The sequence below is a fragment of the Pseudorasbora parva genome, chromosome 25 (genome assembly GCF_024679245.1).
Source record: "Pseudorasbora parva isolate DD20220531a chromosome 25, ASM2467924v1, whole genome shotgun sequence".
NCBI lineage: Eukaryota > Metazoa > Chordata > Actinopteri > Cypriniformes > Gobionidae > Pseudorasbora > Pseudorasbora parva.
In genome coordinates, this window is record NC_090196.1 from 31,212,058 (window position 1) to 31,235,637 (window position 23,580).

At 40.2% G+C, this 23,580-nt stretch overlaps 2 protein-coding genes across 2 annotated transcripts in view; one reads left to right on the top strand and one right to left on the bottom strand.

The window, feature by feature from the left end:
- Window positions 1–3,492, bottom strand: part of rccd1 (RCC1 domain containing 1) — a 9,764-nt gene extending 6,272 nt beyond the window's left edge. Inside the window, exons 1-3 of the mRNA XM_067435834.1 lie at window positions 3,221–3,492; window positions 2,766–2,978; window positions 2,499–2,664 (exon numbers count right to left, since the gene is read on the bottom strand). Of these exons, the coding sequence (XP_067291935.1) occupies window positions 2,499–2,664; window positions 2,766–2,978; window positions 3,221–3,407 (566 nt within the window). The 5' untranslated portion in view covers window positions 3,408–3,492. The remainder of the gene's footprint in view (window positions 1–2,498; window positions 2,665–2,765; window positions 2,979–3,220) is intronic.
- Window positions 3,493–4,067: 575 nt separating this feature from the next.
- Window positions 4,068–23,467, top strand: gtf2h1 (general transcription factor IIH, polypeptide 1). The gene is made up of 15 exons (XM_067436805.1): window positions 4,068–4,227; window positions 4,766–4,921; window positions 8,379–8,571; window positions 9,273–9,438; window positions 12,488–12,581; window positions 14,868–15,017; window positions 15,167–15,246; window positions 15,331–15,464; window positions 15,668–15,755; window positions 16,656–16,744; window positions 16,842–16,959; window positions 17,048–17,138; window positions 19,730–19,845; window positions 19,946–20,038; window positions 22,628–23,467. The coding sequence occupies exons 2-15, from the start codon at window positions 4,768–4,770 to the stop codon at window positions 22,712–22,714; spliced, it is 1,653 nt and encodes a 550-aa protein (XP_067292906.1). The 5' UTR covers window positions 4,068–4,227; window positions 4,766–4,767; the 3' UTR covers window positions 22,715–23,467.
- The last annotated feature ends 113 nt before the right edge of the window (window positions 23,468–23,580 follow it).

Below are 23,580 nucleotides of genomic sequence, written 5' to 3' on the forward strand. Positions count from 1 at the left end.
TCGCGAGGCGTGTGTTTGTGTATCAATCGCTCTAGTGGCCTTGCTCAGCTCCTCAACACTGGCCCTGATCTGCTTCACACTACAGTAACGTTAATAACTGTGTTTCAGAGATTTAGTTAAGGACTGTATTTGTACTGGAAGAGGTGGATTTCTATCCGCACTGGTGTGTCGGGCAAGAACACATAAGACTCACTTGAAGCAGAGTTGGAGTTTACTGATAATTCAGTTTGAATGGTTACAGTGAGTGGTATTCATGTCATTAACTCGCTCACATAAACCCACTACTGAAGGAAAAAAGGAGGTATTAATCTCCTGCATTGGAGCATTCAGTTCGTCTTTTCTGACTGCTAGGCATTGACTAACGTCACTTAGTAAACAGTGCTCTGATTGGATGAAACTTCTTAACAAACTGCATCCATCAGCATGATTTCTGCCTGAGTCCTATCCCGATTCTTTCCCGCTGGCTGTGAAGTGAAGACCACGTCCCATGATTCTGTGCTCAAACTTGGCGTCATCTTACTGCGCCTTTGTTTTGAACAGGTGCCCTCTAGCGGACAGAAAAATTACATAGTGCAGCTTTAACAGCAGAGTGATGTCATCATTGATTCTTATTGGCAGAAGTGAGAGACTGTTAGCCTGACAAGCCAGACCCACATCAAGATGTTTGGTCTGGAAACTCACCATTGACAGCTCAATCCGAGGGGCGGATAAACGGTTGTCTTTCAAACTCCCTCTGTACGCGATAGGATAGCGCTACACCAACCAGAGCAACGAAGGTGAAGGAGAGCTCGCTGACAGATTAAACTTTCGCCGTATCCGGTCGGCTAAACACCGAACACATCTTCCCTTCTTAAGAATGACTTCAGTGCCGTTCTTGTTCTTTTCTCAGAGAAAAGCTTAAAGGGGGGGTGAAATGCTGTTTCATGCATACAGAGCTTTTTACACCTTTAAAGACTTGGATTCCCATCCTAAACATAGACAAAGTTTCAAAAACTAATGTTGGACGTTTGATGGAGTATTTCTGTGTTAAAAATACTCCTTCCGGTTTCTCACAAGTTTCGGCGAGTTTTTTTCGAGTATGGGTCTAATTGACGTTAAATAGATCGGAAGGTCCTTGTATGGGCCGTACGGGCTCTTCTCCCGTTAGGGTGCGCGCGCGCGTGACTAGAGCGAGAGAGAGGAAATGCACGCTGTAAACAGTCTCTCAGGTGCAGATCCAGTCGTCCGTGAACACTTATGTCGCGCCGCGCTCCACTTTATTCCTATGGGTGACGTCGAACGACTTCAACGCTTCAGCACAGCATTCCGGGAAGGCAGCGCTGCATTTGAACCGATTTGAACGCAGAAATGACGGGAAGCTTCAAGGCATCGCTTCAGTCGCGTCGCAAAGTGGATTTCCACGGTCACTGCTGTCACAGGACTTCACCAAATCATACCAAAGAAGTGTGTTTTTGACAGAGCGGCCCTGCTTTGGAAGATGCCGGTGAGTAAATCAACTTCAAATGTCTCTGCTATTGGCTACCATCGCATGAGTAAACATCAGTAAACGATACGATCGCGTGCTTCGTCATTCAAATGCGCTAACGGACTCCATTGTTGTTCTGTATAACGTTACACTATTCTGACTCTGACGTGCAAAACCGTTTTGCTTGCTACCTCTAAGGTCTAGTCACATACAATAGTCCATAAACCGAATCATGTCCTCATAAACTGCACACAAAGGCCCCTAAATACAGTACATACCACAGAGACGGACGTCCTGATGTTGCCGTTTCTCCTGTTCAATTTATTTCTGCCTCAGATTTGATTGTGGATCATTATCTGTATTAGCTGAGATAGATGGGTTTCTCCACGCTTGAGGACGTCACCGCTTTGCGCGCTCGTCATTCTTTAGCTCCGCCCACACGATACGCCTCCAGGCGCTCGTTTTTTTCCGGAAAGACTCGGTACAGCCCATATTTCTTTTATAAATATGATAAAACTAAAGACTTTTCGGAGATATGAAGGATGCAATACTACTCTATAGGTACTCAATATTGACATGAGATTGACTGAAACTGAGTGTTTCACCCCCCCTTTAACTCCAAGTCTTCCAGAGTCGCGGGCAAAGCTGATTCAAAAGACCGCCGTTCGCCAGTTTCTGTGTTTACTAGAAGTACGCAAACGCAACTCGGCCGTCGTCATTATGGCCCCGCCCACCGACTCTATACACGATGTGATTGGCCCGGCAAGAGTTAGGCGAATACAGCTCAGAAGGGTATTGAGAGTTGCTAGACGACACTTGCGGGCAGATTAGATTTGCTGCCGCTAGGGTGCGTCTAGATTTATAGGCTAAGAGACTGTAGGTTTTGAACTCATATCTTTTAAATGTGAATTTTTTTCATTGTTTTGGAGCTTACAGATAACAGTAAGGCTAGAATATTCATAATAAAAGCCAAAAAAGTTCCATTTTGATTTCACGGGGACTTTAAATGATTAACACGGGCCGTTTCTTGTACCTTCCAGATCCCCAGGAATACACAGTCCCGACTGAAGTCAGCAGCACAGCGTGTTCGGTGCCCAATGCCAGGCTCACGGCACAGAGGTCAGAGCACAGCGGGTGGAAAAAAGGAGGTTTGGGCATGACATACCCGCCTGGCACAAGCGGCAGCGGGACGGTTTGTCCTGTGGAAATGCATCATATCAATATCCTTTTACCAGCAACAGATTTACTTCAATAACACAATCAGGACTGACTGTGCAGAACAAAGACATCTGTACGCTACCGGTGTTGTCCGAAGGGTCTTGCTCCCTCTTCCACACAAGCTTGTTTTGTGGCTGCTGTATTTCCCAGCATTCCACTCTGTCTGTGAAGTTGAGCGTCAGGTATCTTTCACTGAGGAGAGTGTCTGTGCACCCCTGACTCTCTGGAAAAATGTCTCCGCACACCTGTCCTGATGAGCCGGACACAAACCCTGACACACACACACGACTACCACCTGCAGCACAAGGGATTATAGAGAGAAAATAATCAAGTATATGTGATGTGAGTAAAGGATATGCATAAAATGTATGTAAGTGAGACATCATCAAAAATACAAATAAATACAAAATTAAAATATGAATACAAAATAATATATAAATATAAAGTTAATTTATTCTATCATAGCTTAGGCTATAGTACATGTGACTAATATTGTAGAAAAACAAAGTATATGTTTGTTACTCATAGCTGACTTACAGTCTGTGTGATGCACATGAGCTCTGGAGCTCCAGCTGGCTCTGACTCTACAGTCTGATCTGATCACACATGATCTACACACATCTGATATCAGGACAGGTGTGGTCACTTTACAGGTTATCTGTCCACTCACATCTGCCGGCCTTATCTGACCAAAGCCATTGAAACCGAAACCAAACCAATTCATTGAGTTATTCTGATGACTTATCACTTGCTTTCATGTATGGAAAGTTGCACGGTAGTTCCATCAGCAACAATAAGGAACGTCTAAAGTCGGAACACGAGCGATTTCTGTTGTCAAAATAAAAGTTGTAAATTAAAACGCAATCGATAATAAAAGATTTATGACCACGATACAAAGCGTTATATGTCCAATATATTATATTTATAATTATATAAATATAGGGGTTTGCAGATGCTTTCATCATTAATTGATTTTTATATTATATTTTAATTATATTATATTATATTATATTTTTTTTTATATTATTCATTATATTGCATTATATGATTTTTATATTATTAATTATAGGATTTATATATTATTATATTATTATATTATATTACATTAAATTATTTTTTACATTAAATGATTTGTATGCTATTAACTATATAACATTACATGATTTTTACATGATATTATATTAATTATATTAAATTGTTTTTATATTATTAATTATATTACAATATTTTTATATTATATTATATTATATTATATTATATTATATTATATTATATTATATTATATTATATTATATTATATTAAACTTGAATCCATTGATTATACACAGAACTTTAATTTTGAAATCTGTATCGCTGTCATTATGAGGAAGCGCATCACGGTTTGTGGCTTCACTCTGTTTCTATGGCGGATCTGAGGGCTGCTGTCACTCACGGCGTCCGTAACGACTGTAAATAAACACTAATACTGCCATTTACACTGATTTCACTTCGCTTACCACAAGATCAATATTGAGGCTTCGGCTGCAGCAGCTTTGGAGCGCCAGGTGAGGGTTTATTATTTTGAAATGAAACAGTTAATTAAAGTCACCGGCTGTGAGCGTCAGTTCAGCTTTCATGTGCAGATTTCAGATTAATCACATTTAAATGTGTTTACAGTGTGTTTCATTGTGTTTAAAATGTCTTTAGCATAAACAAACAGTTTAGATTTTCTATTTCTACATATACTGAGAATGAATCTTAAATAATTGACTTTAATAAATGAACAAGTGATGTGTGCTAGTGCTGTTAGCTCCATCTGATATAAATCTGATTTAATATCGCATCTTAATCTGAATCGGTCATATCTGATCTGATTCGATTTCTGTTCTGAGTTTGACCTGAGTCTATTGTCATATCAGATCTGATTTTGAATCTGATTATTGGCTGTTTTGAGTCTTATGTAATATCTTATTTCTGCATGTTTTTCAAAACACAAACTGTGTGATTAGCCATCTTTTATAGGTTTCATTTATGTTCACATATATCTTTGATCTGAATGTCCTGCATTATGAATGAGGTTTGAACATCCCTTTGTTTCTGTAGCGATGGCGTCTCTGTCCGAGGAGGTGTTGCTGGTGGTAAAAAGGGTCCGTCAGAGGAAGCAGGATGGGACTCTGTACCTGATGGCGGAGCGGATCGCCTGGGGTCCAGAAGGGAAGGACCGCTTTTCGGTCAGCCACCTGTATGCCGACATACGCTGTGAGTTCCCCCCAGATTTTAGAACCTCATTTGGGGTGGTGGTTCAACCTTTGATATGTGCCTTATGCATGGGCGTCGGAAGCAAATAAAAAGTGAATGGGTCCTCAATCTCAGATTTTTTTTTTTTTACTGAAGTAACTGTAGATGTCATATTTACATTATACAAATATACCACCATTTACTAAACGATTGATTGGGCCGGACAAAATTACGGAAATCACAGAGTTATCTACCGTGGCTATAGTGTAGGGGTAAGTTTTGACGCAAATCGATCTGAGGTTCGAATCCGCCTATTGCCACACTTGCTTTACTCCCTTTTTCCATCACATATCAGATCAGAAAGGCATTTATCTTCACAAAAAATTGAGAAAATAGTAGAAAAGTGGAAATAAAGCATCTAACGTGTTTAATAATAAGTGTTTCTTGGTTAGGGGTAGGTAAACAGACATGTGCTGCATAAAGCCGGGTGCACACTGTGCGATTTTGGCTACGATTTGGCCATCTGAGACAAATTTAGCAAATCCTAAAAGATTCCTCAGATCCTAGGCTGAAATCTGACGTCTTTGGTCGTTAGTTTGACATGTTCACCGGCAGCCGATTAATGAGCGCTGCGATCAAATTTTACCTCAGACGAAATTCTGGCAGTGTCAGAAGATTTGGCACACAATCCTGCAGTGTGACTTCTCCTAAGACGACTGTCAAATATCTCCGTTCTTCAAGACAAACTATGACCAAAACGAGAGCTAGAGATTTCTTTGTAGCCAGCATTTCAGTCCCGCGTGTAATGCAGCTCACTGTTACCGAACGGGTCATTCATTGATGATATAAAACTCCGGGTGAGTTTTCTTGCGCGCGTCCGTTTTTAGCGCGCCTTCACTGTCGTGCAGTCTGACATTAATGTCAACTGAGATCTTACAGTGTGACATGGCTTACATCGGGGATCATGTTCGTACAGTCTGACAAGGGACGTTCGCAAAGGATTTTGAAAAATCGCGCAGTGTGCAGGACCCATAAGAGATGATAAAAGTGAGTGGGTCCAATATCATTGGGCGTAAAAAGTGGGTGGGTCTTGTCCCACACACACACAATGATTTCCGACGCCCATGACCTTGTGCACGGTGCACATTTAGTGATTTCGGGCTGTCCCAAATGAAAGATGACCAATCGTGGCGATTTCTGTTGTCGTACAGGGAGAGATGTTTCAAAGATGGCTGCAGTCACAGTCTTGTGACTAAAGGTAGCCTGCGATAATATTCTGAAAGTGTCAGATTAGTATGATCATCTCAGTGATTGCTGCTACAACCTACGTCTACTGACTAGCCAATAGAAATGCGACATGAAATGGCGTAATGATCAACGCGACATGGCGCTAAAGCTTCTTACCTCAAGTTCCATTTGCAAAATTGGCATGCTAAGTTAGCCTCATGACCGTAGCCATGACCACGCCCATACTCTCCTCTTTCGCTTCCTCCACTTTTTTCAGCACTCATAAAAACCACAATTGCCAAAGTGCGGTTCATCTTGCCCTGTTTGTGTACCATTAGCACATGCTGAAGGTGTCATCATCGTACAGTCTACATAATTGTACTACCCAAGTTTATTAGGTCTGTGTCGTACATTGTGATATGTAGTGATTTAATAGGATTTCTGAAATTGCAGAGTCTGTAAGATGAAAGACCAACATTATGCATGGATTAATAGAAATGCTAATATTTTTCTTTGTAGAGAAATCGATTTTTATGAAACTTTCAAGTTCAGTGATGAAATATGGTAATGTAGAAAAATCACTTGTCAGACAAAAAATTGTTTAATAACTCCAATGATTTTATTTTGATATCTTTGATTAATTTATTTCAATTTCGTTGGTCTACCATATTTTCCGGACTATAAGTCACACTTTTTTTCACAGTTTGGCTGGTCCTGCGACTTATAGTCAGGTGCGACTTATATATCAAATTTAATTCATACTGACTGACAAGAAAAAACATATAGCCGCGAGAGGGCGCTCTATGCTGCTCCTGTAGCCTACCCCTGAAAACAGAAAAAAACTGAAATATTAATTTAAAGACAACAACTTAGAAAGACTGGTGCAATGTGTTCCCCAGGTAAACCGCACACACGTACACGGCTGTCCATGTGATCTAAAAGAAAACCGGACCCATCAGACCAGGCCACCTTCTTCCACTACTCCAATGTCCAGTTCTGATGCTCAAGTGCCACTGTTGGTGCTTTCGATGTTGGACAGTCAGGGGTCATCATGGGCACTCTGATTGGTCTGCAGCCCCATACGCAGTAGAGTGTTATGGACTGTCTTGTGACGCATTCCTCTCATAACCATCATTACAGTTTTTTCAATTCAAAAACTTTATTTGTCCCCAAGGGGCAATTAACAAGGCCTCGTAGAGTAACACACAATTACTAAGCATAAATAAAATCATACAATAAACAAATAACACAATGTGTTGTTATATATTATATATTATAGGCACAACTATATTAAAACAAGTTCAATCATATATAAAAAGTAAAAACGCCTTTTTGAGTTTTGTGACCTTCTTTTGGCTCATACCAAATGGGATTGTCTTCATTGCCCTTGTGCATCGATGAGCCTTGGGCGTCCAAAACTCTGTTGCCGGTTCGTGTTTCTTCCTCCTCAGACACTGTTGGTAAATCCTCATCACTCCTGACCTGGATCAAACACAAAAGCCTTGCCGTTTCAGAGACCCCTCTGACCTAATCGCTTTGCCATAACAATTTGGCCCTTGTCAAAGTCACGGATACAGATTTGACCCATTTCTCTGCCTTTATCCTTGTCAAATGTTACTATCGATATAGCCTCTGATTTCTTACAGTCCAACTCGTCTGACGCCTGTCTGATACATTCTTCCTCTTCTTCATCTTCGCTCAGTTGTAGATTACGGTATTATCCAGTCTTATTATGCGGCTTTCATCGTCGCTTGGATCATCTCTACAGCCGGCCAGAGCGCTGCATGAATAATTAGCCACGCGTCCCTTGGAGGGCGGGGCAATAACAAAGGCCAGCATGGAAATACACACAGACAAAACAAGGCAATTTCAACCTCAAAATATACACTTTTAAATATACAATTAATGCCATCTCAAACACGTAGAGGCTTCTTCGTGATTTCAACTAACAGATTCTGCAAAAAAGCGAAAATCACATAATTTGAAGAAAAAAAAACCCGCTTCTTTCTCATTTTTCTCAATAGTAGAGCTGCCGACTTGTGTCCCTGGTTTCCGTGACGGGTCACCCTTTCAGAGACCCCTCTGACCCAATCGCTTTGCCATAACATTTTGGCCCTTGTCAAAGTCGTTCAGATATATATATATATATATATATATATATATATATATATATATATATATATATATATATATATATATATATATATATAATATATGATTGTTTGATCATTTGATTGTTGATTTTGTGCAGGTCAGAAGATCAGTCCTGATGGTAAGGCAAAGATCCAGCTCCAGCTGATTCTGCACACTGGAGAAAGCACCACCTTTCATTTTGCCAATGAGAGCACAGCACTGAAGGACAGAGACGTCACCAAAGAACTCCTACAGCAGCTCCTGCCCAAGTTCAAGAAGAAAGCCAATAAAGAGCTGGAGGAGAAGAACAGGTGAAGTTCTGAACACATCTTATTTCCCTTCATCAAATTGTATGCCACTTAAGGGTTGGGCGAAGTCTACCAAATTGGCATCAGACGATGTCTACAGTGAAACCTATAGATGGACGATGGCGCTTGAGCGTTAAGCTCTGTTAATGTCGCACACGTCTGGAGAAAGAGAGAAAACACAAGGAGTTGAAAGGGCTTGAATGAAGCCTGTTTTGCTTTAGATAAAACTACTAGAGGATATAGCACTGAAATATCATTACCACAAACCATCCTGAGTGCTTGTGGTGTGAGCCGCACCGCTGTTTTTATGCTCTGCTTACTTCAACTAGACACAGGAAAAATTCTTGCGGGCTTGATGGAAGCATGCCGGCGTCCAGAATATATGTATATCATTGGTTTAGTTAGTGTTAAACATCTCTTAGCCTATAATTTGCTGTTTTTTTGCACAATAAAATCTTTAATGTTTAAATTGTGTTCATTAAACTGTTTTGAATGTCATGTATATTGTTATCGGAAACAGCTTCATTATTTGAGCGGAGGAATCATGATGCCGGCTCAACATTGTGATGTCTGTCAGCCATCAGCGATGGACGATGGCATTGTTTATCAGCTCAACCCTAGTGTCACTATAACATCAGCAAATTGGCCACCTACATTCTCTTTGTTGTTACTGGTTGACCTCCAGCTGATGCTTTATGTTTCAGGATGTTGCAGGAAGACCCTGTTCTGTTCCAGCTCTATAAGGACTTAGTGGTGAGTCAGGTGATCAGCGCTGAGGAGTTCTGGGCCAATCGGCTGAGCCTGAATTCTGTGGAGCACTCCCTCGCCGTCAACAACAAACAGGAAGTGGGCATCTCTGCTGCCTTCCTGGTGAGTTTAAATGTACCACAAGGCTAATTGTTTAAAGTCGGCATGAAATTGAATTTGCGATGGGCTTTTCTTCTCTATTGTGATGTTTATCCAAAGGAAAGGGCTTCTGGGATGAGTAAAAATGTAGGGTGGGACTGGATTTCGTCCTCTGGAATTGGTTGGATCTAAAACTTGAAACATACTCTGCAAAAAAAAAGAAATTTGTTCGTTTTCTCGAGGTGGCAAGAACAAGAACAAAGTTCGTTCTGGCCAGTACATTCATACTTCACGAGTAAAGCAGGTGCCGATCATCTGCATTTCTCTGCATTAACCACGCCCACTTTAAATGTCTGACCAATCACACGATAGTTCTCGGACACCTGCAAGAAAAAAGTTCTGCTCAGGCGATGTGTCGAGGACAAGCTGCGAGAACTCCCAAACCAGGGCTGCGAGAACAAAATGACGTAATTTTGTTCTCGCAGCCCTGGGAGCGAGAACTTTTTTCTCTCTTCTTGCGGAGTATGTTGTAGCCTTTTGGAAGTTGGGCGAATGGGTGTTGGTAACTTTAGCTCCAACCCCAATTCAACACACCTGAACCAGCTAATCAAGGTCTTACTAAGGATACTAGAAACTTCTAGGCAGGTGTGTTGAGGCAAGTTGGAGCTAAACTCTGCAGGATATTGGCCCTCCAGGACTGAGTTTGGACACCCCTGGTTTAAAGTCGACATTAAAATATATTTGCGATGGGCTTTTCTTCCATATTGTGATGTATATCCAAGGAAAATTGGCTTCTGGGAGGAGAATACCAGGGTTTTTCCTGGGTCAGAAATGGTCTTCGGTGGTGGCTGACCAGACATGGTCATCCACACACATGCATGCATGCGCACACACAGCAACAGTAAAAGTACCTACCTGTGTGATCTGTGAGCCCAATACTGACGATAAATATAAAAAATAAAATTTAAAAAAATGCATTTATCTCATTATGTATGATGTCTTGATGTTTGTTTCTTTAGTTGTTTAGATGTTTGTAACACAGTTTGCATGGTTTACCGATTAATTATATTGGCAACAATTAAAAAGTAGCATTAAAATGTAATAACAAATAGTCTAATTCTCTACCATATACAATTTAATACAATTATTGTCTATCAATAACTTGCATTGTTCTGGTTTCACCTTATTCCAGTCTAAATTATTATTTTTATTATTATTATTATTATTATTATTATTATTATTATTATTATTATGGTAATATACTATACATTATCATATAAATAGGCCTTCTCAAAATAAATACATGAAAATACTGTGGATTATTATAACTAATTCTTACTAACCCCTCTTGTTTAATGGGGTAAGCACACTTGCATTCTCATTTCAGAGGTGTTGTGAATAAATGATTACACACCGATTTGTGAGTTCAGTGTTGGACAGATCAGTTCATTTAAATGAATCGGTTCAAATGAGTCATTAGTTCGCGAATCGGACAAAAGCGAACGCGTTATATGTGAAACCGCTGTTAAAACAGACCGTTAAAACAACGCGAAAGATTTGTCAACCCAGAAAACACTTCAAAAGGATATCTTTCCGTTTATTTGAAAGTATGGTTGATGTCAGCTGCGTGTGCAAAACATCTGTAAAAAGAGGTGCGTTTTTTTTTTTAGCACAATTCACATCCAGCAGTAATTCAGGGAAAATATTTTGCGAACACACCACATGGAACATGGAGTCAATCTTTCGACCTTTTACCATTGTGTCAGTTCGGTTGATTTTGATTGATGTGCGAGTGAGAAAGAGCCAAGACGGTGATAAGACAGAGAGTGCGCACGGCACGGTTCTCTGTCAGTTAAAGGGTTACTTCACCGCTTTTTCATATTAAACTATGTTATTCCCTTAACTAAAACGTGTTGATACACACCTCTCTCGTCTCAGTGCGTGCTCTTAATCTCTCTGACGCGCGGTGATGATCTGATAGCATTTAGCTTAGCCCACTAAGCCCAGTTCATTCACTATGGAACCAAACAGAGATCAAGTTAGAAGTGCCAAACACCTCCACGTTTCCCCTATTTAAATACAGTTACACCAATAGTTGAACAATCAAGTATGGTGACAAAATAAAACGTGGTACTTGTCTAATCGGATTAAAAAGGAGAACTATAATGTATGGCGGATTAGCACTTTAACACTTTACTTCGGCTCGGCGCAGTAAAAAGTCCCGGCCGAAACATCTTTCCTCACACCTCCCCCTCACTCTCTCATTTCTGTCAATAGGGAGATGTGAGGGAAGATGTTTCGGCCGGGACTTTTTACTGCGCTGAGCCGAAGTACTCTCAGAAGTGCTAATCCGCCATACATTATAGTTCTCCTTTTTAATCCGATTAGACAAGTACCACGTTTTATTTTGTCACCATACTTGATTGTTCAACTATTGGTGTAACTGTATTTAAATGGGGGAAACGTGGAGGTGTTTGGTACTTCTAACTTGATCTCTGTTTGGTTCCATAGTGAATGAACTGGGCTTAGGGAGCTAAACTAAATGCTATCAGATCATCACCGCGCGTCAGAGAGATTAAGTGACGCACTGAGACGAGAGAGGTATGTATCAACTCGTTAAAGTTAAGGGAATAACATAGTTTAATATGAAAAGGCAGTGAAGTATCCCTTTAACGCACGCCCTGGCACATGCATTAGTAATCTACATCAATTTATAAATCACAATAAATCATCAAATAAGGCTTTGGCCGCCAAAAAATTTTCAATGTAGGAAAAACAATGTAGAATACATTTTGGGTGGGACTGGATTTTGGCCTCTGGAATTGGATAAATCTTAGGAAGTTGAGCGTTGCTAACTGTAAGGACTCAGTTTTGCAGTCAGAGACACGTCACAGAAAAAAAGAACAGATTATCTTTTGGAGGGGATGAGGAGGTTAACGTTTTTTTTAAATTTAAGATTATGAGTGCACAAGAATAAAAAAATGCATGGATGAATCATTTATAATAATCATCGTGATTTTAACATTTCCAATGTAAATTCGGCTCATGATCATGTTGTCATCGTGGCTTACAGGCGGACATCAGACCACAGACAGACGGCTGCAACGGCCTGCGGTACAATCTGACCTCTGACATCATCGAGTCGATCTTCAGGACGTACCCTACAGGTGAGAAATGTGATTTAAGATCATTCTCAAACTATCTCTATAATCAGTGCAAACGATGTGTCCGTTTCAAACCCTAGTGAGCTGACTTGCTGTCTACTGCCTACATCGGCAGCTCCCTTCTAAGTCGGCATCCGAACTGATATGGATGCTGACTGATTTAGAACAAAACTCATTTATAAACTAATATGCTTACAATTTATCCAATCATGTTTTGCCACAGTTAACACGGCCAACAGTGTGATACTCTAATACGCATACAAATACACAATACGTTTTATTGATACCTTTAGGTATTGAATAAATTATGCTTTTATCATTGAGCTTCTCACATTGCATTCTGTATGGAAGCCTATTTCCGCCACATATAAGAAACAAACAACATGCCTAAGTGAAACATAATTATGAAATAAGTCATAATTTCTACATATGTGTCATAATTATGGCTTTTGTCAAAGTTTCAACTTTAATGGCATAATTATTACTATTACTTTTTCCTCATAATTCACCGTTCGCAAAAAAAAATAAACCTTTAGTGTTCTGTTGCTATGTCCGACAAGCTGTGCTCTCACACCACACACATCACAGAGCAAAGAGGAGACACTGACAGACAGGACAGAGCAGGTTAAATATGCAACAAAGTTTCAACTCTAACATTTTGTCATTTTTTTTAAAGAAAGGTAAACAATAATTACCCTTTTGTGGCTCTTTAATGTGTGAAATGGACTAAATGGACTGCATTTATATAGCGCTTTTATCCAAAGCGCTTTACATATTGCTTCACATTCACCCATTCATACACCGACGGCGATGTCAGCCATGTAAGGCGCCATCCAGCTCGTCGGGAGCAGCTGGGGTTAGGTGTCTTGCTCATGGACACTTCGACACTTGGTCAAGTGGAACCAGGGATTGAACCACCAACCTTCTGGTTTGTAGACAACCTACATGAACCACTGAGCCACTGCCGCCCCTGTGTGATGATAGGTCGCTCAGTTGAACCGATCATCTCTTCCTTCTAGTTAATTTATAGTATCAAATAAACATTAATGAACTTCAGAAGGAATGTTGTTTCAATAGTGGAAAGATGTCAGTACACACCATTTTTCCAGTTCAAGTCCACCAGCGTTAATCTACGAACTCTTGACTGCTTTGTTGGACAAAAATGGTAAATTCGGCGCTTTACGATTGGTCAGACCGCCTGTCGATCAAACTCCTAGCGAAGGCTGAATCTTTTTGTCAAAATTTCCTCTTTCCACCTCATAATAAATAATATCATGCTTAAATATATCTTAATTATGAGATAAACGTCTTAATTTCTGCATAAAATTTGTCACAATAATGACAGAGTAGTTTTTTATGACAGATGCATTATAATTTCACAAAAATGGTCAAATCAATCATAAAAAGTGCCATTTACATTTAGTAGTCTTAAAGGTATAGTAGCCTGTTTTAAGTGTCAAAAAATAAGTTTTCACACCTTTAGATCGTTTGTTTTTTTCCAAAACGTGGAGTTAACGTGGAGTCTTCTTGGTTCGTTTCACTTTCACAAGGCAGCCTTTCAAAGCATACCAAAACGTGTTCACGCAAGTCGCATGCGAGTACAACTGTCCTCTTATTGGTCAGAGTTTCCTCTGCATCATCCATCGAGAGGATTGACAAGTTCGCTCCATGAGCTTATTCTGGCTTTATTTGTAACTGTTAAGAGACACGTGATCACTATACGGCTGTAGCCGCCATTCCCGCGGTTAAATTATATACTACATTCGTGCAGAAAATTCAAACACGTTCTCTCTGGATCTCCCAGCTCTGTCAAGACACACGCAAACCTGTCAAGGCTTTAACAAGACACAATCTTGCAAAGTGAAGCGGATTTACGTGTCATTTTAAGATGAAGAGGCGCTCTTTTGGTTTTCAACTGTGATAACTGATGTGCTCACTCACAGAATGAGACACTACTGCTATTATAGTAGATTTCCCATTATGAATTATAATAACATTTGGTCCATTGGGTCGGATTGCTTGCTCCAGAGTTTGTGTGCAATCGGGCCGGGACCACCTCGTTCAGTCTAGGAGCGATTGTTTTGGCACGGATCCGAGTGTGATTGCCATGTTCACACATGCCTAAACGAACCGAACAAAGGGAGAAAACACACCAGGTTCTTAAAAAACAAACGCCCAGGTGTGAAAGCCCCCTAAGAATGTATTACTTTAGGGACAAACAAAAAGCTTGAATTTGTTGTAAGGTGTTGAATTTGACCCTTTTCTATCTCTCTTTGTCTTTGATTGCAGTCAAGCAGAAATACGCTGAGAACGTTCCTCACAACATGACGGAGAAGGAGTTCTGGACGCGCTTCTTTCAGTCTCATTACTTCCACAGGGATCGGATCAACACGGGCCAGCAGGACATCTTCTCCGAGTGTGCCAAACAGGACGAGAAGGGTAGCGCACCTATGAAGTGCTGTTACTGTTTTGAGATCTTATTTACTCTGAAGGAATCTTCCATGGACTGTTGATTTCATCTGAGCATGTTAAATAGCTCTTCTTGGTCTGTGTGTGAGTTGTATTCTGATGGAATTCGCATTTTTTAGGTCAGAAATCTATGGTTAACCAAGGAGTGAAGAACCCCATGGTGGATCTGCTTTCACTCGAGGATAAGACATTAGATGAGGTGAGATATGTTGGACTTTATATGACAGCTCTTCTGTGTGTCGGATTGTTTGGTGAAACTGGATCTCTCTGTGTGTCTCTGAAGGGTTACGGCACAGCTACAGTTCCCACTACATCAAACCCCTCAAACAAATCACTGAGAGAGAACAGCAACTCCGCCATAATCAAACGCTTCAACCACCACAGTGCCATGGTGCTGGCGGCCGGCCTACGCAAAGCGTAAGCATCTCAACAGCAGAGTGTTTGTTGTTTCTGTGTGTCACAGATTTAATTGTGTGTGTGTGTGTGTGTGTGTGTGTGTGTGTGTGTGTGTGTGTGTGTGTGTGTGTGTGTGTGTGTGTGTGTGTGTGTGTGTGTGTGTGTGTGTGTGTGTGTGTGTGTGTGTGTGTGTGTGTGTGTGTGTGTGTTTGTGTGTTATACAGAGACGCTCCCAGTGATCAAGCCAGTGAGACCAGCAGCACTGATGGGAACTCCAGAGATTCAGATTTCTTCCAGCCGCCACTCAAAAAGGTTATTAATATGATTTTGCTAGGGTCAATAGATGTTGTTAGGTAGCTTTATAAATACAATTATTATAAATAATAATTTCATTTTAAATGTAACAGTTATCCATATTTTGAAATCATGCTTAAGTAAATCATAATTATGCGATAAGTATTTCTACATTAGGAGTGTTTGTTATAATTACTACTTTTTGTCAATTATTACTTTCTCATAATTGTTTTTTTATTCCGTCAATTATGTCATTTTGTCCTAATTTAATTTTTTTAATGTTATAATTAAGTTTAGCTCATAATTTCAACTTTTGTCATTATCGTGATTTGTCTCCCTAACTTTTATGCCATAATTTTGCCATAAAACTATATCTCAGAATTATAAATTATTATTAGTCATAATGTTGTATTTCAGAACAATCCATTTAAAACAATATTAAACCACACTGTGTGTGTGTGTGTGTGTGTGTGTGTGTGTGTGTGTGTGTGTGTGTGTGTGTGTGTGTGTGTGTGTGTGTGTGTGTGTGTGTTTGTGTGTGTGTGTGTGTGTGTGTGTGTGTGTGTGTGTGTGTGTGTATATATATATATATATATATACTGTATGATTAGTGAATTCTGTAAAATAGAATAAAAATAAAATGATGATGAAAAAATTATTGTTATTAATGATCATAATAATCTCTAACTGTAATAATACTTTTATTATAATTTGTTGTTTATATTATTATTATTATTATTATTATAAATACTTGAAAATCTAATTTTATGCCTATATTTTTGTATGAATTTAGTAAAAAAAAAAAATGTACTAATTGCTTTTGGAGTTTTTGTTTTAGCTGATAAGCTGATCAGCTGTCTTTAGCCGTTGTTTAATGAGAATAAAAATAGATTATCGTGTTGTTTTGTGGCTCTTCAGGTGAAATTACAGGAAGCCATAGAATATGATGACCTTCAGGGTGACTCTGGGCGTAAGACCATCGCTCTGAACTTGAAGAAATCAGACAGGTAAGTACCCAGTGCCTTTCATCTGTATCTTCCAGAGACCGTGTAGATGTTCGGATAATCTACAGATCTTTAATTTAAGTATTTTTACATTTTCAAGATATTCCCACGGCCCGACTCCGTTGCAGTCGCAGCATTACTCCACCAGTCAGGACATTATCAACTCCATCAGCATTATCCAGCAGGAGATGAGGAATTACAAACCCCGCCTGACGCAGGTACATCCGTGAGAGGTTGATGTGGATGCGTGAGTACGAGGTTAAAACTTGTATTGTAGTCTGTGTTTTATTTTGTGGCGTGTTTCAGGTGATGTCAAGCAGTGTGGCGAGCTCTGCCATCACAGCGCTGTCACCTGGAGGGGTTCTGATGCAGGGCGGAGGCCAACAGACCATTAACCGTCAGTGTTTGACCTCAGACTGTCTATTCATCCCATTATAACAATATCAAATGTTCTCTCAGCTGAGACTTAGGCTGCATTTACACTGCAGGTCTTGATGCACAATTCCGATTTGGTGATTATATCCGATTTTTTTGGATGACCCGCTTACATCATCTTTTAAAAGCGACCCATATTCGATATTTGCATTTAGACTGTACACTGGCGAAACACCCCAAGACGTTCTTAAACATAAAAGGAAGTAAAATGGCGCGATATGCAATGGACGCAGACAAACATTTTATTCAATGTTTTGCTTTCCGCACTTTTCCACACATTTTTAAAGGTCTGCAAAACATTTTTCTCGTAAGGGCGGAGAAAAAAAGAGGTGAGCCCTTGATCGCAGTTCGTGTCCACCTGAGTTGACGTCATTCGCCTCAGTCCTTTTTTCAATGACGTACTTCTTGCATTTACTGGGGAATATCCGATTTGATCGCTTACATGGCAGACGCACAATGCACATATCCAATTCATATCTGGTTTATTACCACATATGAGTGAGGCCTGAATCCGATCTGAGGATATCGGAATCCATGCATTTTTTCCTGCTTACACGTTCACATGTCAAATCCGATCTTTGCCACATGAGAGGAAAAATCGGAATCGGGTCACTTGAACCCTGCAGTGTAAATGAGGCCTTAAAGGGTTAGTACACCCAAAAATTAAATTTCTTTCATTAATGACTCTCCCCAATGTCGTTTCACACCCGTAAGACCTCCGTTCATCATCGGAACACAGCTTAAGATATTTTAGATTTAGTCCGAGGGCTTTGTCCTTTGAATTTAAGTGTATGGCCCACTTGCTGTCCACGTCCAGAAGGTAATGAAAACATCATCAAAGTAGTCCATATGAGACATCAGTGGGTTAGTTAGACTTTTTTGAAGCGTCGACAATACATTTTGGTCCAAAAATAACAAAAAATACGACTTTATTCAGCATTGTCTTCCATGTTCCTCAAATAAGGAATCAAACGGTCATGATTCAAGATTCGGATTGCGTGTCAAACTGGAAAACTGCTGAAATCACGTGACATTGGCGATATGAATCACGAATCAATCTGCTGATTCATGACCATTTGATTCTTTATTTGAGGGTTGAAAACAAACGCAGAAGAGAAGACAATGCCGAATAAAGTCGTCGTTTTTGTTATTTTTGGACCAAAATGTATTGTCGACGCTTCAAAAGAGTCTAATTAACCCACTGATGTCTCATATGGACTACTTTGATGATGTTTTCATTACCTTCGTGACGTGGACATCAAGTGTACATACACTTACATTCAAAGGAGAGAAAGCCCTCTGACTAAATATAAAATATCTTAAACTGTGTGTGAAGATGAACGGAGGTCTTCCGGGTGTGGAACGACATTAGGGTGAGGAGTTAAAGGGGGGGTGAAACACTCAGTTTCAGTCAATCTCATGTCAATCTTGAGTACCTATAGAGTAGTATTGCATCCTTCATATCTCCGAAAAGTCTTTAGTTTTATTATATTTATAAAAGAAATATGGGCTGTACAGAGTCTTTCCGGATAAAACCGAGCGCCTGGAGGCGTATCGTGTGGGCGGAGCTAAAGAATGACAAGCGCGCAAAGCGGTGACGTCCTCAAGCGTGGAGAAACCCATGGCTATCTCAGCTAATACAGATAATGATCCACAATCAAATCTGAGGCTGAAATAAATTGAACAGGAAAAACAGCAACATCAGGACGTCCGTCTCTGTGGTATGGACCGTATTTAGTGGCCTTTGTGTGTCTTTACTCGCAGTTTATGAGGACATGATTCGGTTTATGGACTATTGTATACGACTAGACCTTAGAGGTAGCAAGCAAAACGGTTTTGCACGTCAGACTAGTGTAACGTTATACAACAGAGAACAGCAATGGAGTCCGTTAGCGCATTTCAATGACGAAGCACGCGATCGTGTCGTTTACTGATGTTTACTCATGCGAAGGTAGCCAATAGCACAGACATTTGAAGCCGGTTTACTCACCAGCTGCTTCCAAAGCAGGACCGAACCTTTATCGCTGGGACCGCTCCGTCAAAAACACACTTCTACACCCATAGGGATAAAGTGGAGCGCGGCGCGCGACAGAAGTATTCATGGACGAGTGAATCTGCACCTGAGAGAGCGTTTACGGCGTGCATTTCCTCTCTCGCTCTAGTCACGGGCGCGCGCACCCTACCGGGAGGAGCCCGTACGGCCCATACAAGGACGTCAAGTAGACCAGTACTCGAAAAAAACTCTCCGAAACTTGTGAGAAACCGGAAGGAGTATTTTTGACACAGAAATACTCTATCAAACGTCCAACATTAGTTTTTGAAACTTTGTCTATGTTTAGGATGGGAATCCAATTCTTTAACAGTGTATAAAGCTCAGTATGCATGAAACAGCATTTCACCCCCCTTTTAATGAAAAATTACATTTTTGGGTGAACTAACCCTTTAAATGCGCTCTACTATTGCAAGATGTTTAAACCCGGCCAGTTACATCTCACTAAGGCATTTTGCTGTCCATCATCTTGATCTAGTCATTCTTTGTGTGTATTTGTATAGAATTAGTGCCCACCGATGTTCAGGGTGAGCTGAAGCACTTATACACTGCCGCTGGAGAGCTGCTCCGACACTTCTGGTCCTGTTTCCCCGTCAGCAGTCCTTTCCTGGAGGAGAAGGTCAAGAAGTGCACCTGCAATAATGAAGTAGTACATTTTTATACTTGTGTTGTTTTATTGCATCATGATTTTTTTATCTGTTCCTCCCTCCTGCATACAGGTGATAAAGATGAAATCTAACCTAGAGAGATTCCAGTTGACGAAGCTCCGCCCCTTTCAAGACAAGATCCAACGGCAGTACTTGAGCACTAATGTAAGGCCACGCCCCTGACCACAACTTTAATGGGTTCTTTGAATAGTGCTTAGAGTACACATGAATAATTAATGCTCGTCAGAATTGATCATTTCCAGAATTGTGTGGAAAAATGGTTCAGAGTGCTGTTTGGGATAAACAGGAACATGAAAATATTGATTTCATAATGAACAGAGTTCTGCTGTAAAGCACCTGAAAGAAAAGATATGTTATAACATACTTTTGATAAAATACATATTTTAAATCTTATAATGAATGTTTTTTTTGAGGTTTAAAGCGTCTATAATTTCCAGTGTGATTCCTGTATTTTGATTTTTCCACGTATAAACAGTGGTTTTAGATATTTTTCTTGATATTGTGTAAAAGTTAAAGGTGCACTATGTAGTATTTTTGCAGTAAAATATCCAAAAACCACTAGGTCAGTGTTAGGGTTATTATATATTTTGTTATATATTGCAGCACTGAGCAAACTAACAGAGTAACGTCATAACATCATTTTAAACACACTTAAATGTATCTAATATGATAAACAGAGCTGAATTACCTTACAGTATTGTTCAAAATAATAGCAGTACAATGTGACTAACCAGAATAATCAAGGTTTTTAGTATATTTTTTATTGCTACCTGGCAAACAAGTTACCAGTAGGTTCAGTAGATTCTCAGAAAACAAATGAGACCCAGCATTCATGATATGCACGCTCTTAAGGCTGTGCAATTGGGCAATTAGTTGAATTAGTTGAAAGGGGTGTGTTCAAAAAAATAGCAGTGTGGCATTCAATCACTGAGGTCATCAATTTTGTGAAGAAACAGGTGTGAATCAGGTGGCCCCTATTTAAGGATGAAGCCAACACTTGTTGAACATGCATTTGAAAGCTGAGGAAAATGGGTCGTTCAAGACATTGTTCAGAAGAACAGCGTACTTTGATTAAAAAGTTGATTAGAGAGGGGAAAACCTATAAAGAGGTGCAAAAAATGATAGGCTGTTCAGCTAAAATGATCTCCAATGCCTTAAAATGGAGAGCAAAACCAGAGAGACGTGGAAGAAAACGGAAGACAACCATCAAAATGGATAGAAGAATAACCAGAATGGCAAAGGCTCAGCCAATGATCACCTCCAGGATGATCAAAGACAGTCTGGAGTTACCTGTAAGTACTGTGACAGTTAGAAGACGTCTGTGTGAAGCTAATCTATTTTCAAGAATCCCCCGCAAAGTCCCTCTGTTAAAAAAAAGGCATGTGCAGAAGAGGTTACAATTTGCCAAAGAACACATCAACTGGCCTAAAGAGAAATGGAGGAACATTTTGTGGACTGATGAGAGTAAAATTGTTCTTTTTGGGTCCAAGGGCCACAGGCAGTTTGCGAGACGACCCCCAAACTCTGAATTCAAGCCACAGTACACAGTGAAGACAGTGAAGCATGGAGGTGCAAGCATCATGATATGGGCATGTTTCTCCTACTATGTTGTTGGGCCTATTTATCGCATACCAGGGATCATGGATCAGTTTGCATATGTTAAAATACTTGAAGAGGTCATGTTGCCCTATGCTGAAGAGGACATGCCCTTGAAACGGTTGTTTCAACAAGACAATGACCCAAAACACACTAGTAAACGGGCAAAGTCTTGGTTCCAAACCAACAAAATTAATGTTATGGAGTGGCCAGCCCAATCTCCAGACCTTAATCCAATTGAGAACTTGTGGGGTGATATCAAAAATGCTGTTTCTGAAGCAAAACCAAGAAATGTGAATGAATTGTGGAATGTTGTTAAAGAATCATGGAGTGGAATAACAGCTGAGAGGTGCCACAAGTTGGTTGACTCCATGCCACACAGATGTCAAGCAATTTTAAAAAACTGTGGTCATACAACTAAATATTAGTTTAGTGATTCACAGGATTGCTAAATCCCAGGAAAAAAAATGTTTATACAAAATAGTTTTGAGTTTGTACAGTCAAAGGTAGACACTGCTATTTTTTTGAACACACCCCTTTCAACTAATTGCCCAATTGCACAGCCTTAAGAGCGTGCATATCATGAATGCTGGGTCTTGTTTGTTTTCTGAGAATCTACTGAACCTACTGGTAACTTGTTTGCCACGTAACAATAAAAAATATACTAAAAACCTTGATTATTCTGGTTAGTCACATTGTACTGCTATTATTTTGAACAAGACTGTATATTCATGACCGGAAAAGCGGAAATACTGAAGGCGTCCGGCGACTGTGTCCCGTCCCGTCATAATAAAAGCCCTGGTGCTCGCGTGTGTTTGTGTAACAATCGCTCCAGCGGCCGTGCTCAGCTCCACAACTCTCGGTCCTGCTCTGCTTCACACTACAGTAACGTTAATAACCGCATTCATGAACATGATTTCTGCCCGAGTTCTATTTTCCACCGGCTGTGAGGTGATGACCACATGTCCCAAGATGCTGCGCTCACACTTGGCGTCATCAAACTACGCCTTTGCTTAGAATAGGCGCCCTCCAGTGGACGAAAAGTTGCATAGTGCACCTTTAAGGCAATTTATTAATATTTTGATGCACTTACAGTGGAACTACATAGTAATTTCCTGTGTTTTCTTCTTGCAAAAGCTAACGGGCCACCTGGAGGAAATGCTTCAGGCTGCGTACAACAAGTTCCAAGCCTGGCAAACGCGGCGAATGATGAGAAAAACCTGAGGAGACAGTGAGAAAAAGACGAAAGACATAAAAGACTGGGTGAATTTAAAAGAAAAGGGAGAGGAACAAAGACACACTCTCCCAGCTTGGGCCGACTAAGGCCTGATGGGTGGATTTTCCAACCAATCGCAGCTGGAGGTGCTAGTGAGCATGTCTGCCTGGGGGAGGGGCTTGAAGAGAGCAAATTCTGTTATCGTATTGGTCCACTTGGAGATAGGCTGCGCCAGTCATAAATAACTGTAATTATTTACTTCTCTCTTTACTTAGTTTGTTCCGTTCCGTTTCTTGCCTTTCCTGTTTTTCCCCCCTTTTCTTCAGTGGATAATTTCATTTCCTAGGTAAGATGTGAAATTTTAACAGTGTTGTATTTCTACAATGACCAAACTTGGCTCAATAATACCATGGAAAGATCTCAGGAACTTATAACGTTTAATGCAAAGGACTCTGTTTGAGGGAAAAGCTTTTAAGTCAATGATAAGGAGGAGTCTTTACAAATCGGATATTGCAATCCAGTTCGAATCTCCCGAGACTTGAGGCTGATTGGAAATCAGTGGCTCAAGACACGCCAAGAGGAGGGGGATATAGCAATACTGTAATTATAATGATAATAATAATTTCTATGTAGTGCATTTACTGATCTGTGTGCCACAAACACGTGTACACGCTCATCCGCACTGCTTCATAATGTGTCTTCTCTAGCTGCACTGAGTTGTGGATGTTATTTCAAATAAAGTCAAGATTTAAACTGTTAAACTGGTGTGTTTCATTAAAAGAGCTTCCTCAAAGTACTCGGTTAACCAACGGCGAGGAAGCTGTTATATTACACCATGAAAACCCTAAAGAGGAAGCACTGTGTTTTAAATATT

Bases quoted from the DNA above. Each gene is read 5' to 3' on its own strand.
- gtf2h1 (XM_067436805.1), top strand. From the start codon at position 4,768: ATGGCGTCTCTGTCCGAGGAGGTGTTGCTGGTGGTAAAAAGGGTCCGT. The intron at 8,572-9,272 runs GTGAAGTTCTGA...TTTATGTTTCAG, and splicing joins GAGCTGGAGGAGAAGAACAG to GATGTTGCAGGAAGACCCTG. The intron at 20,039-22,627 runs GTAAGGCCACGC...TTCTTGCAAAAG, and splicing joins GGCAGTACTTGAGCACTAAT to CTAACGGGCCACCTGGAGGA.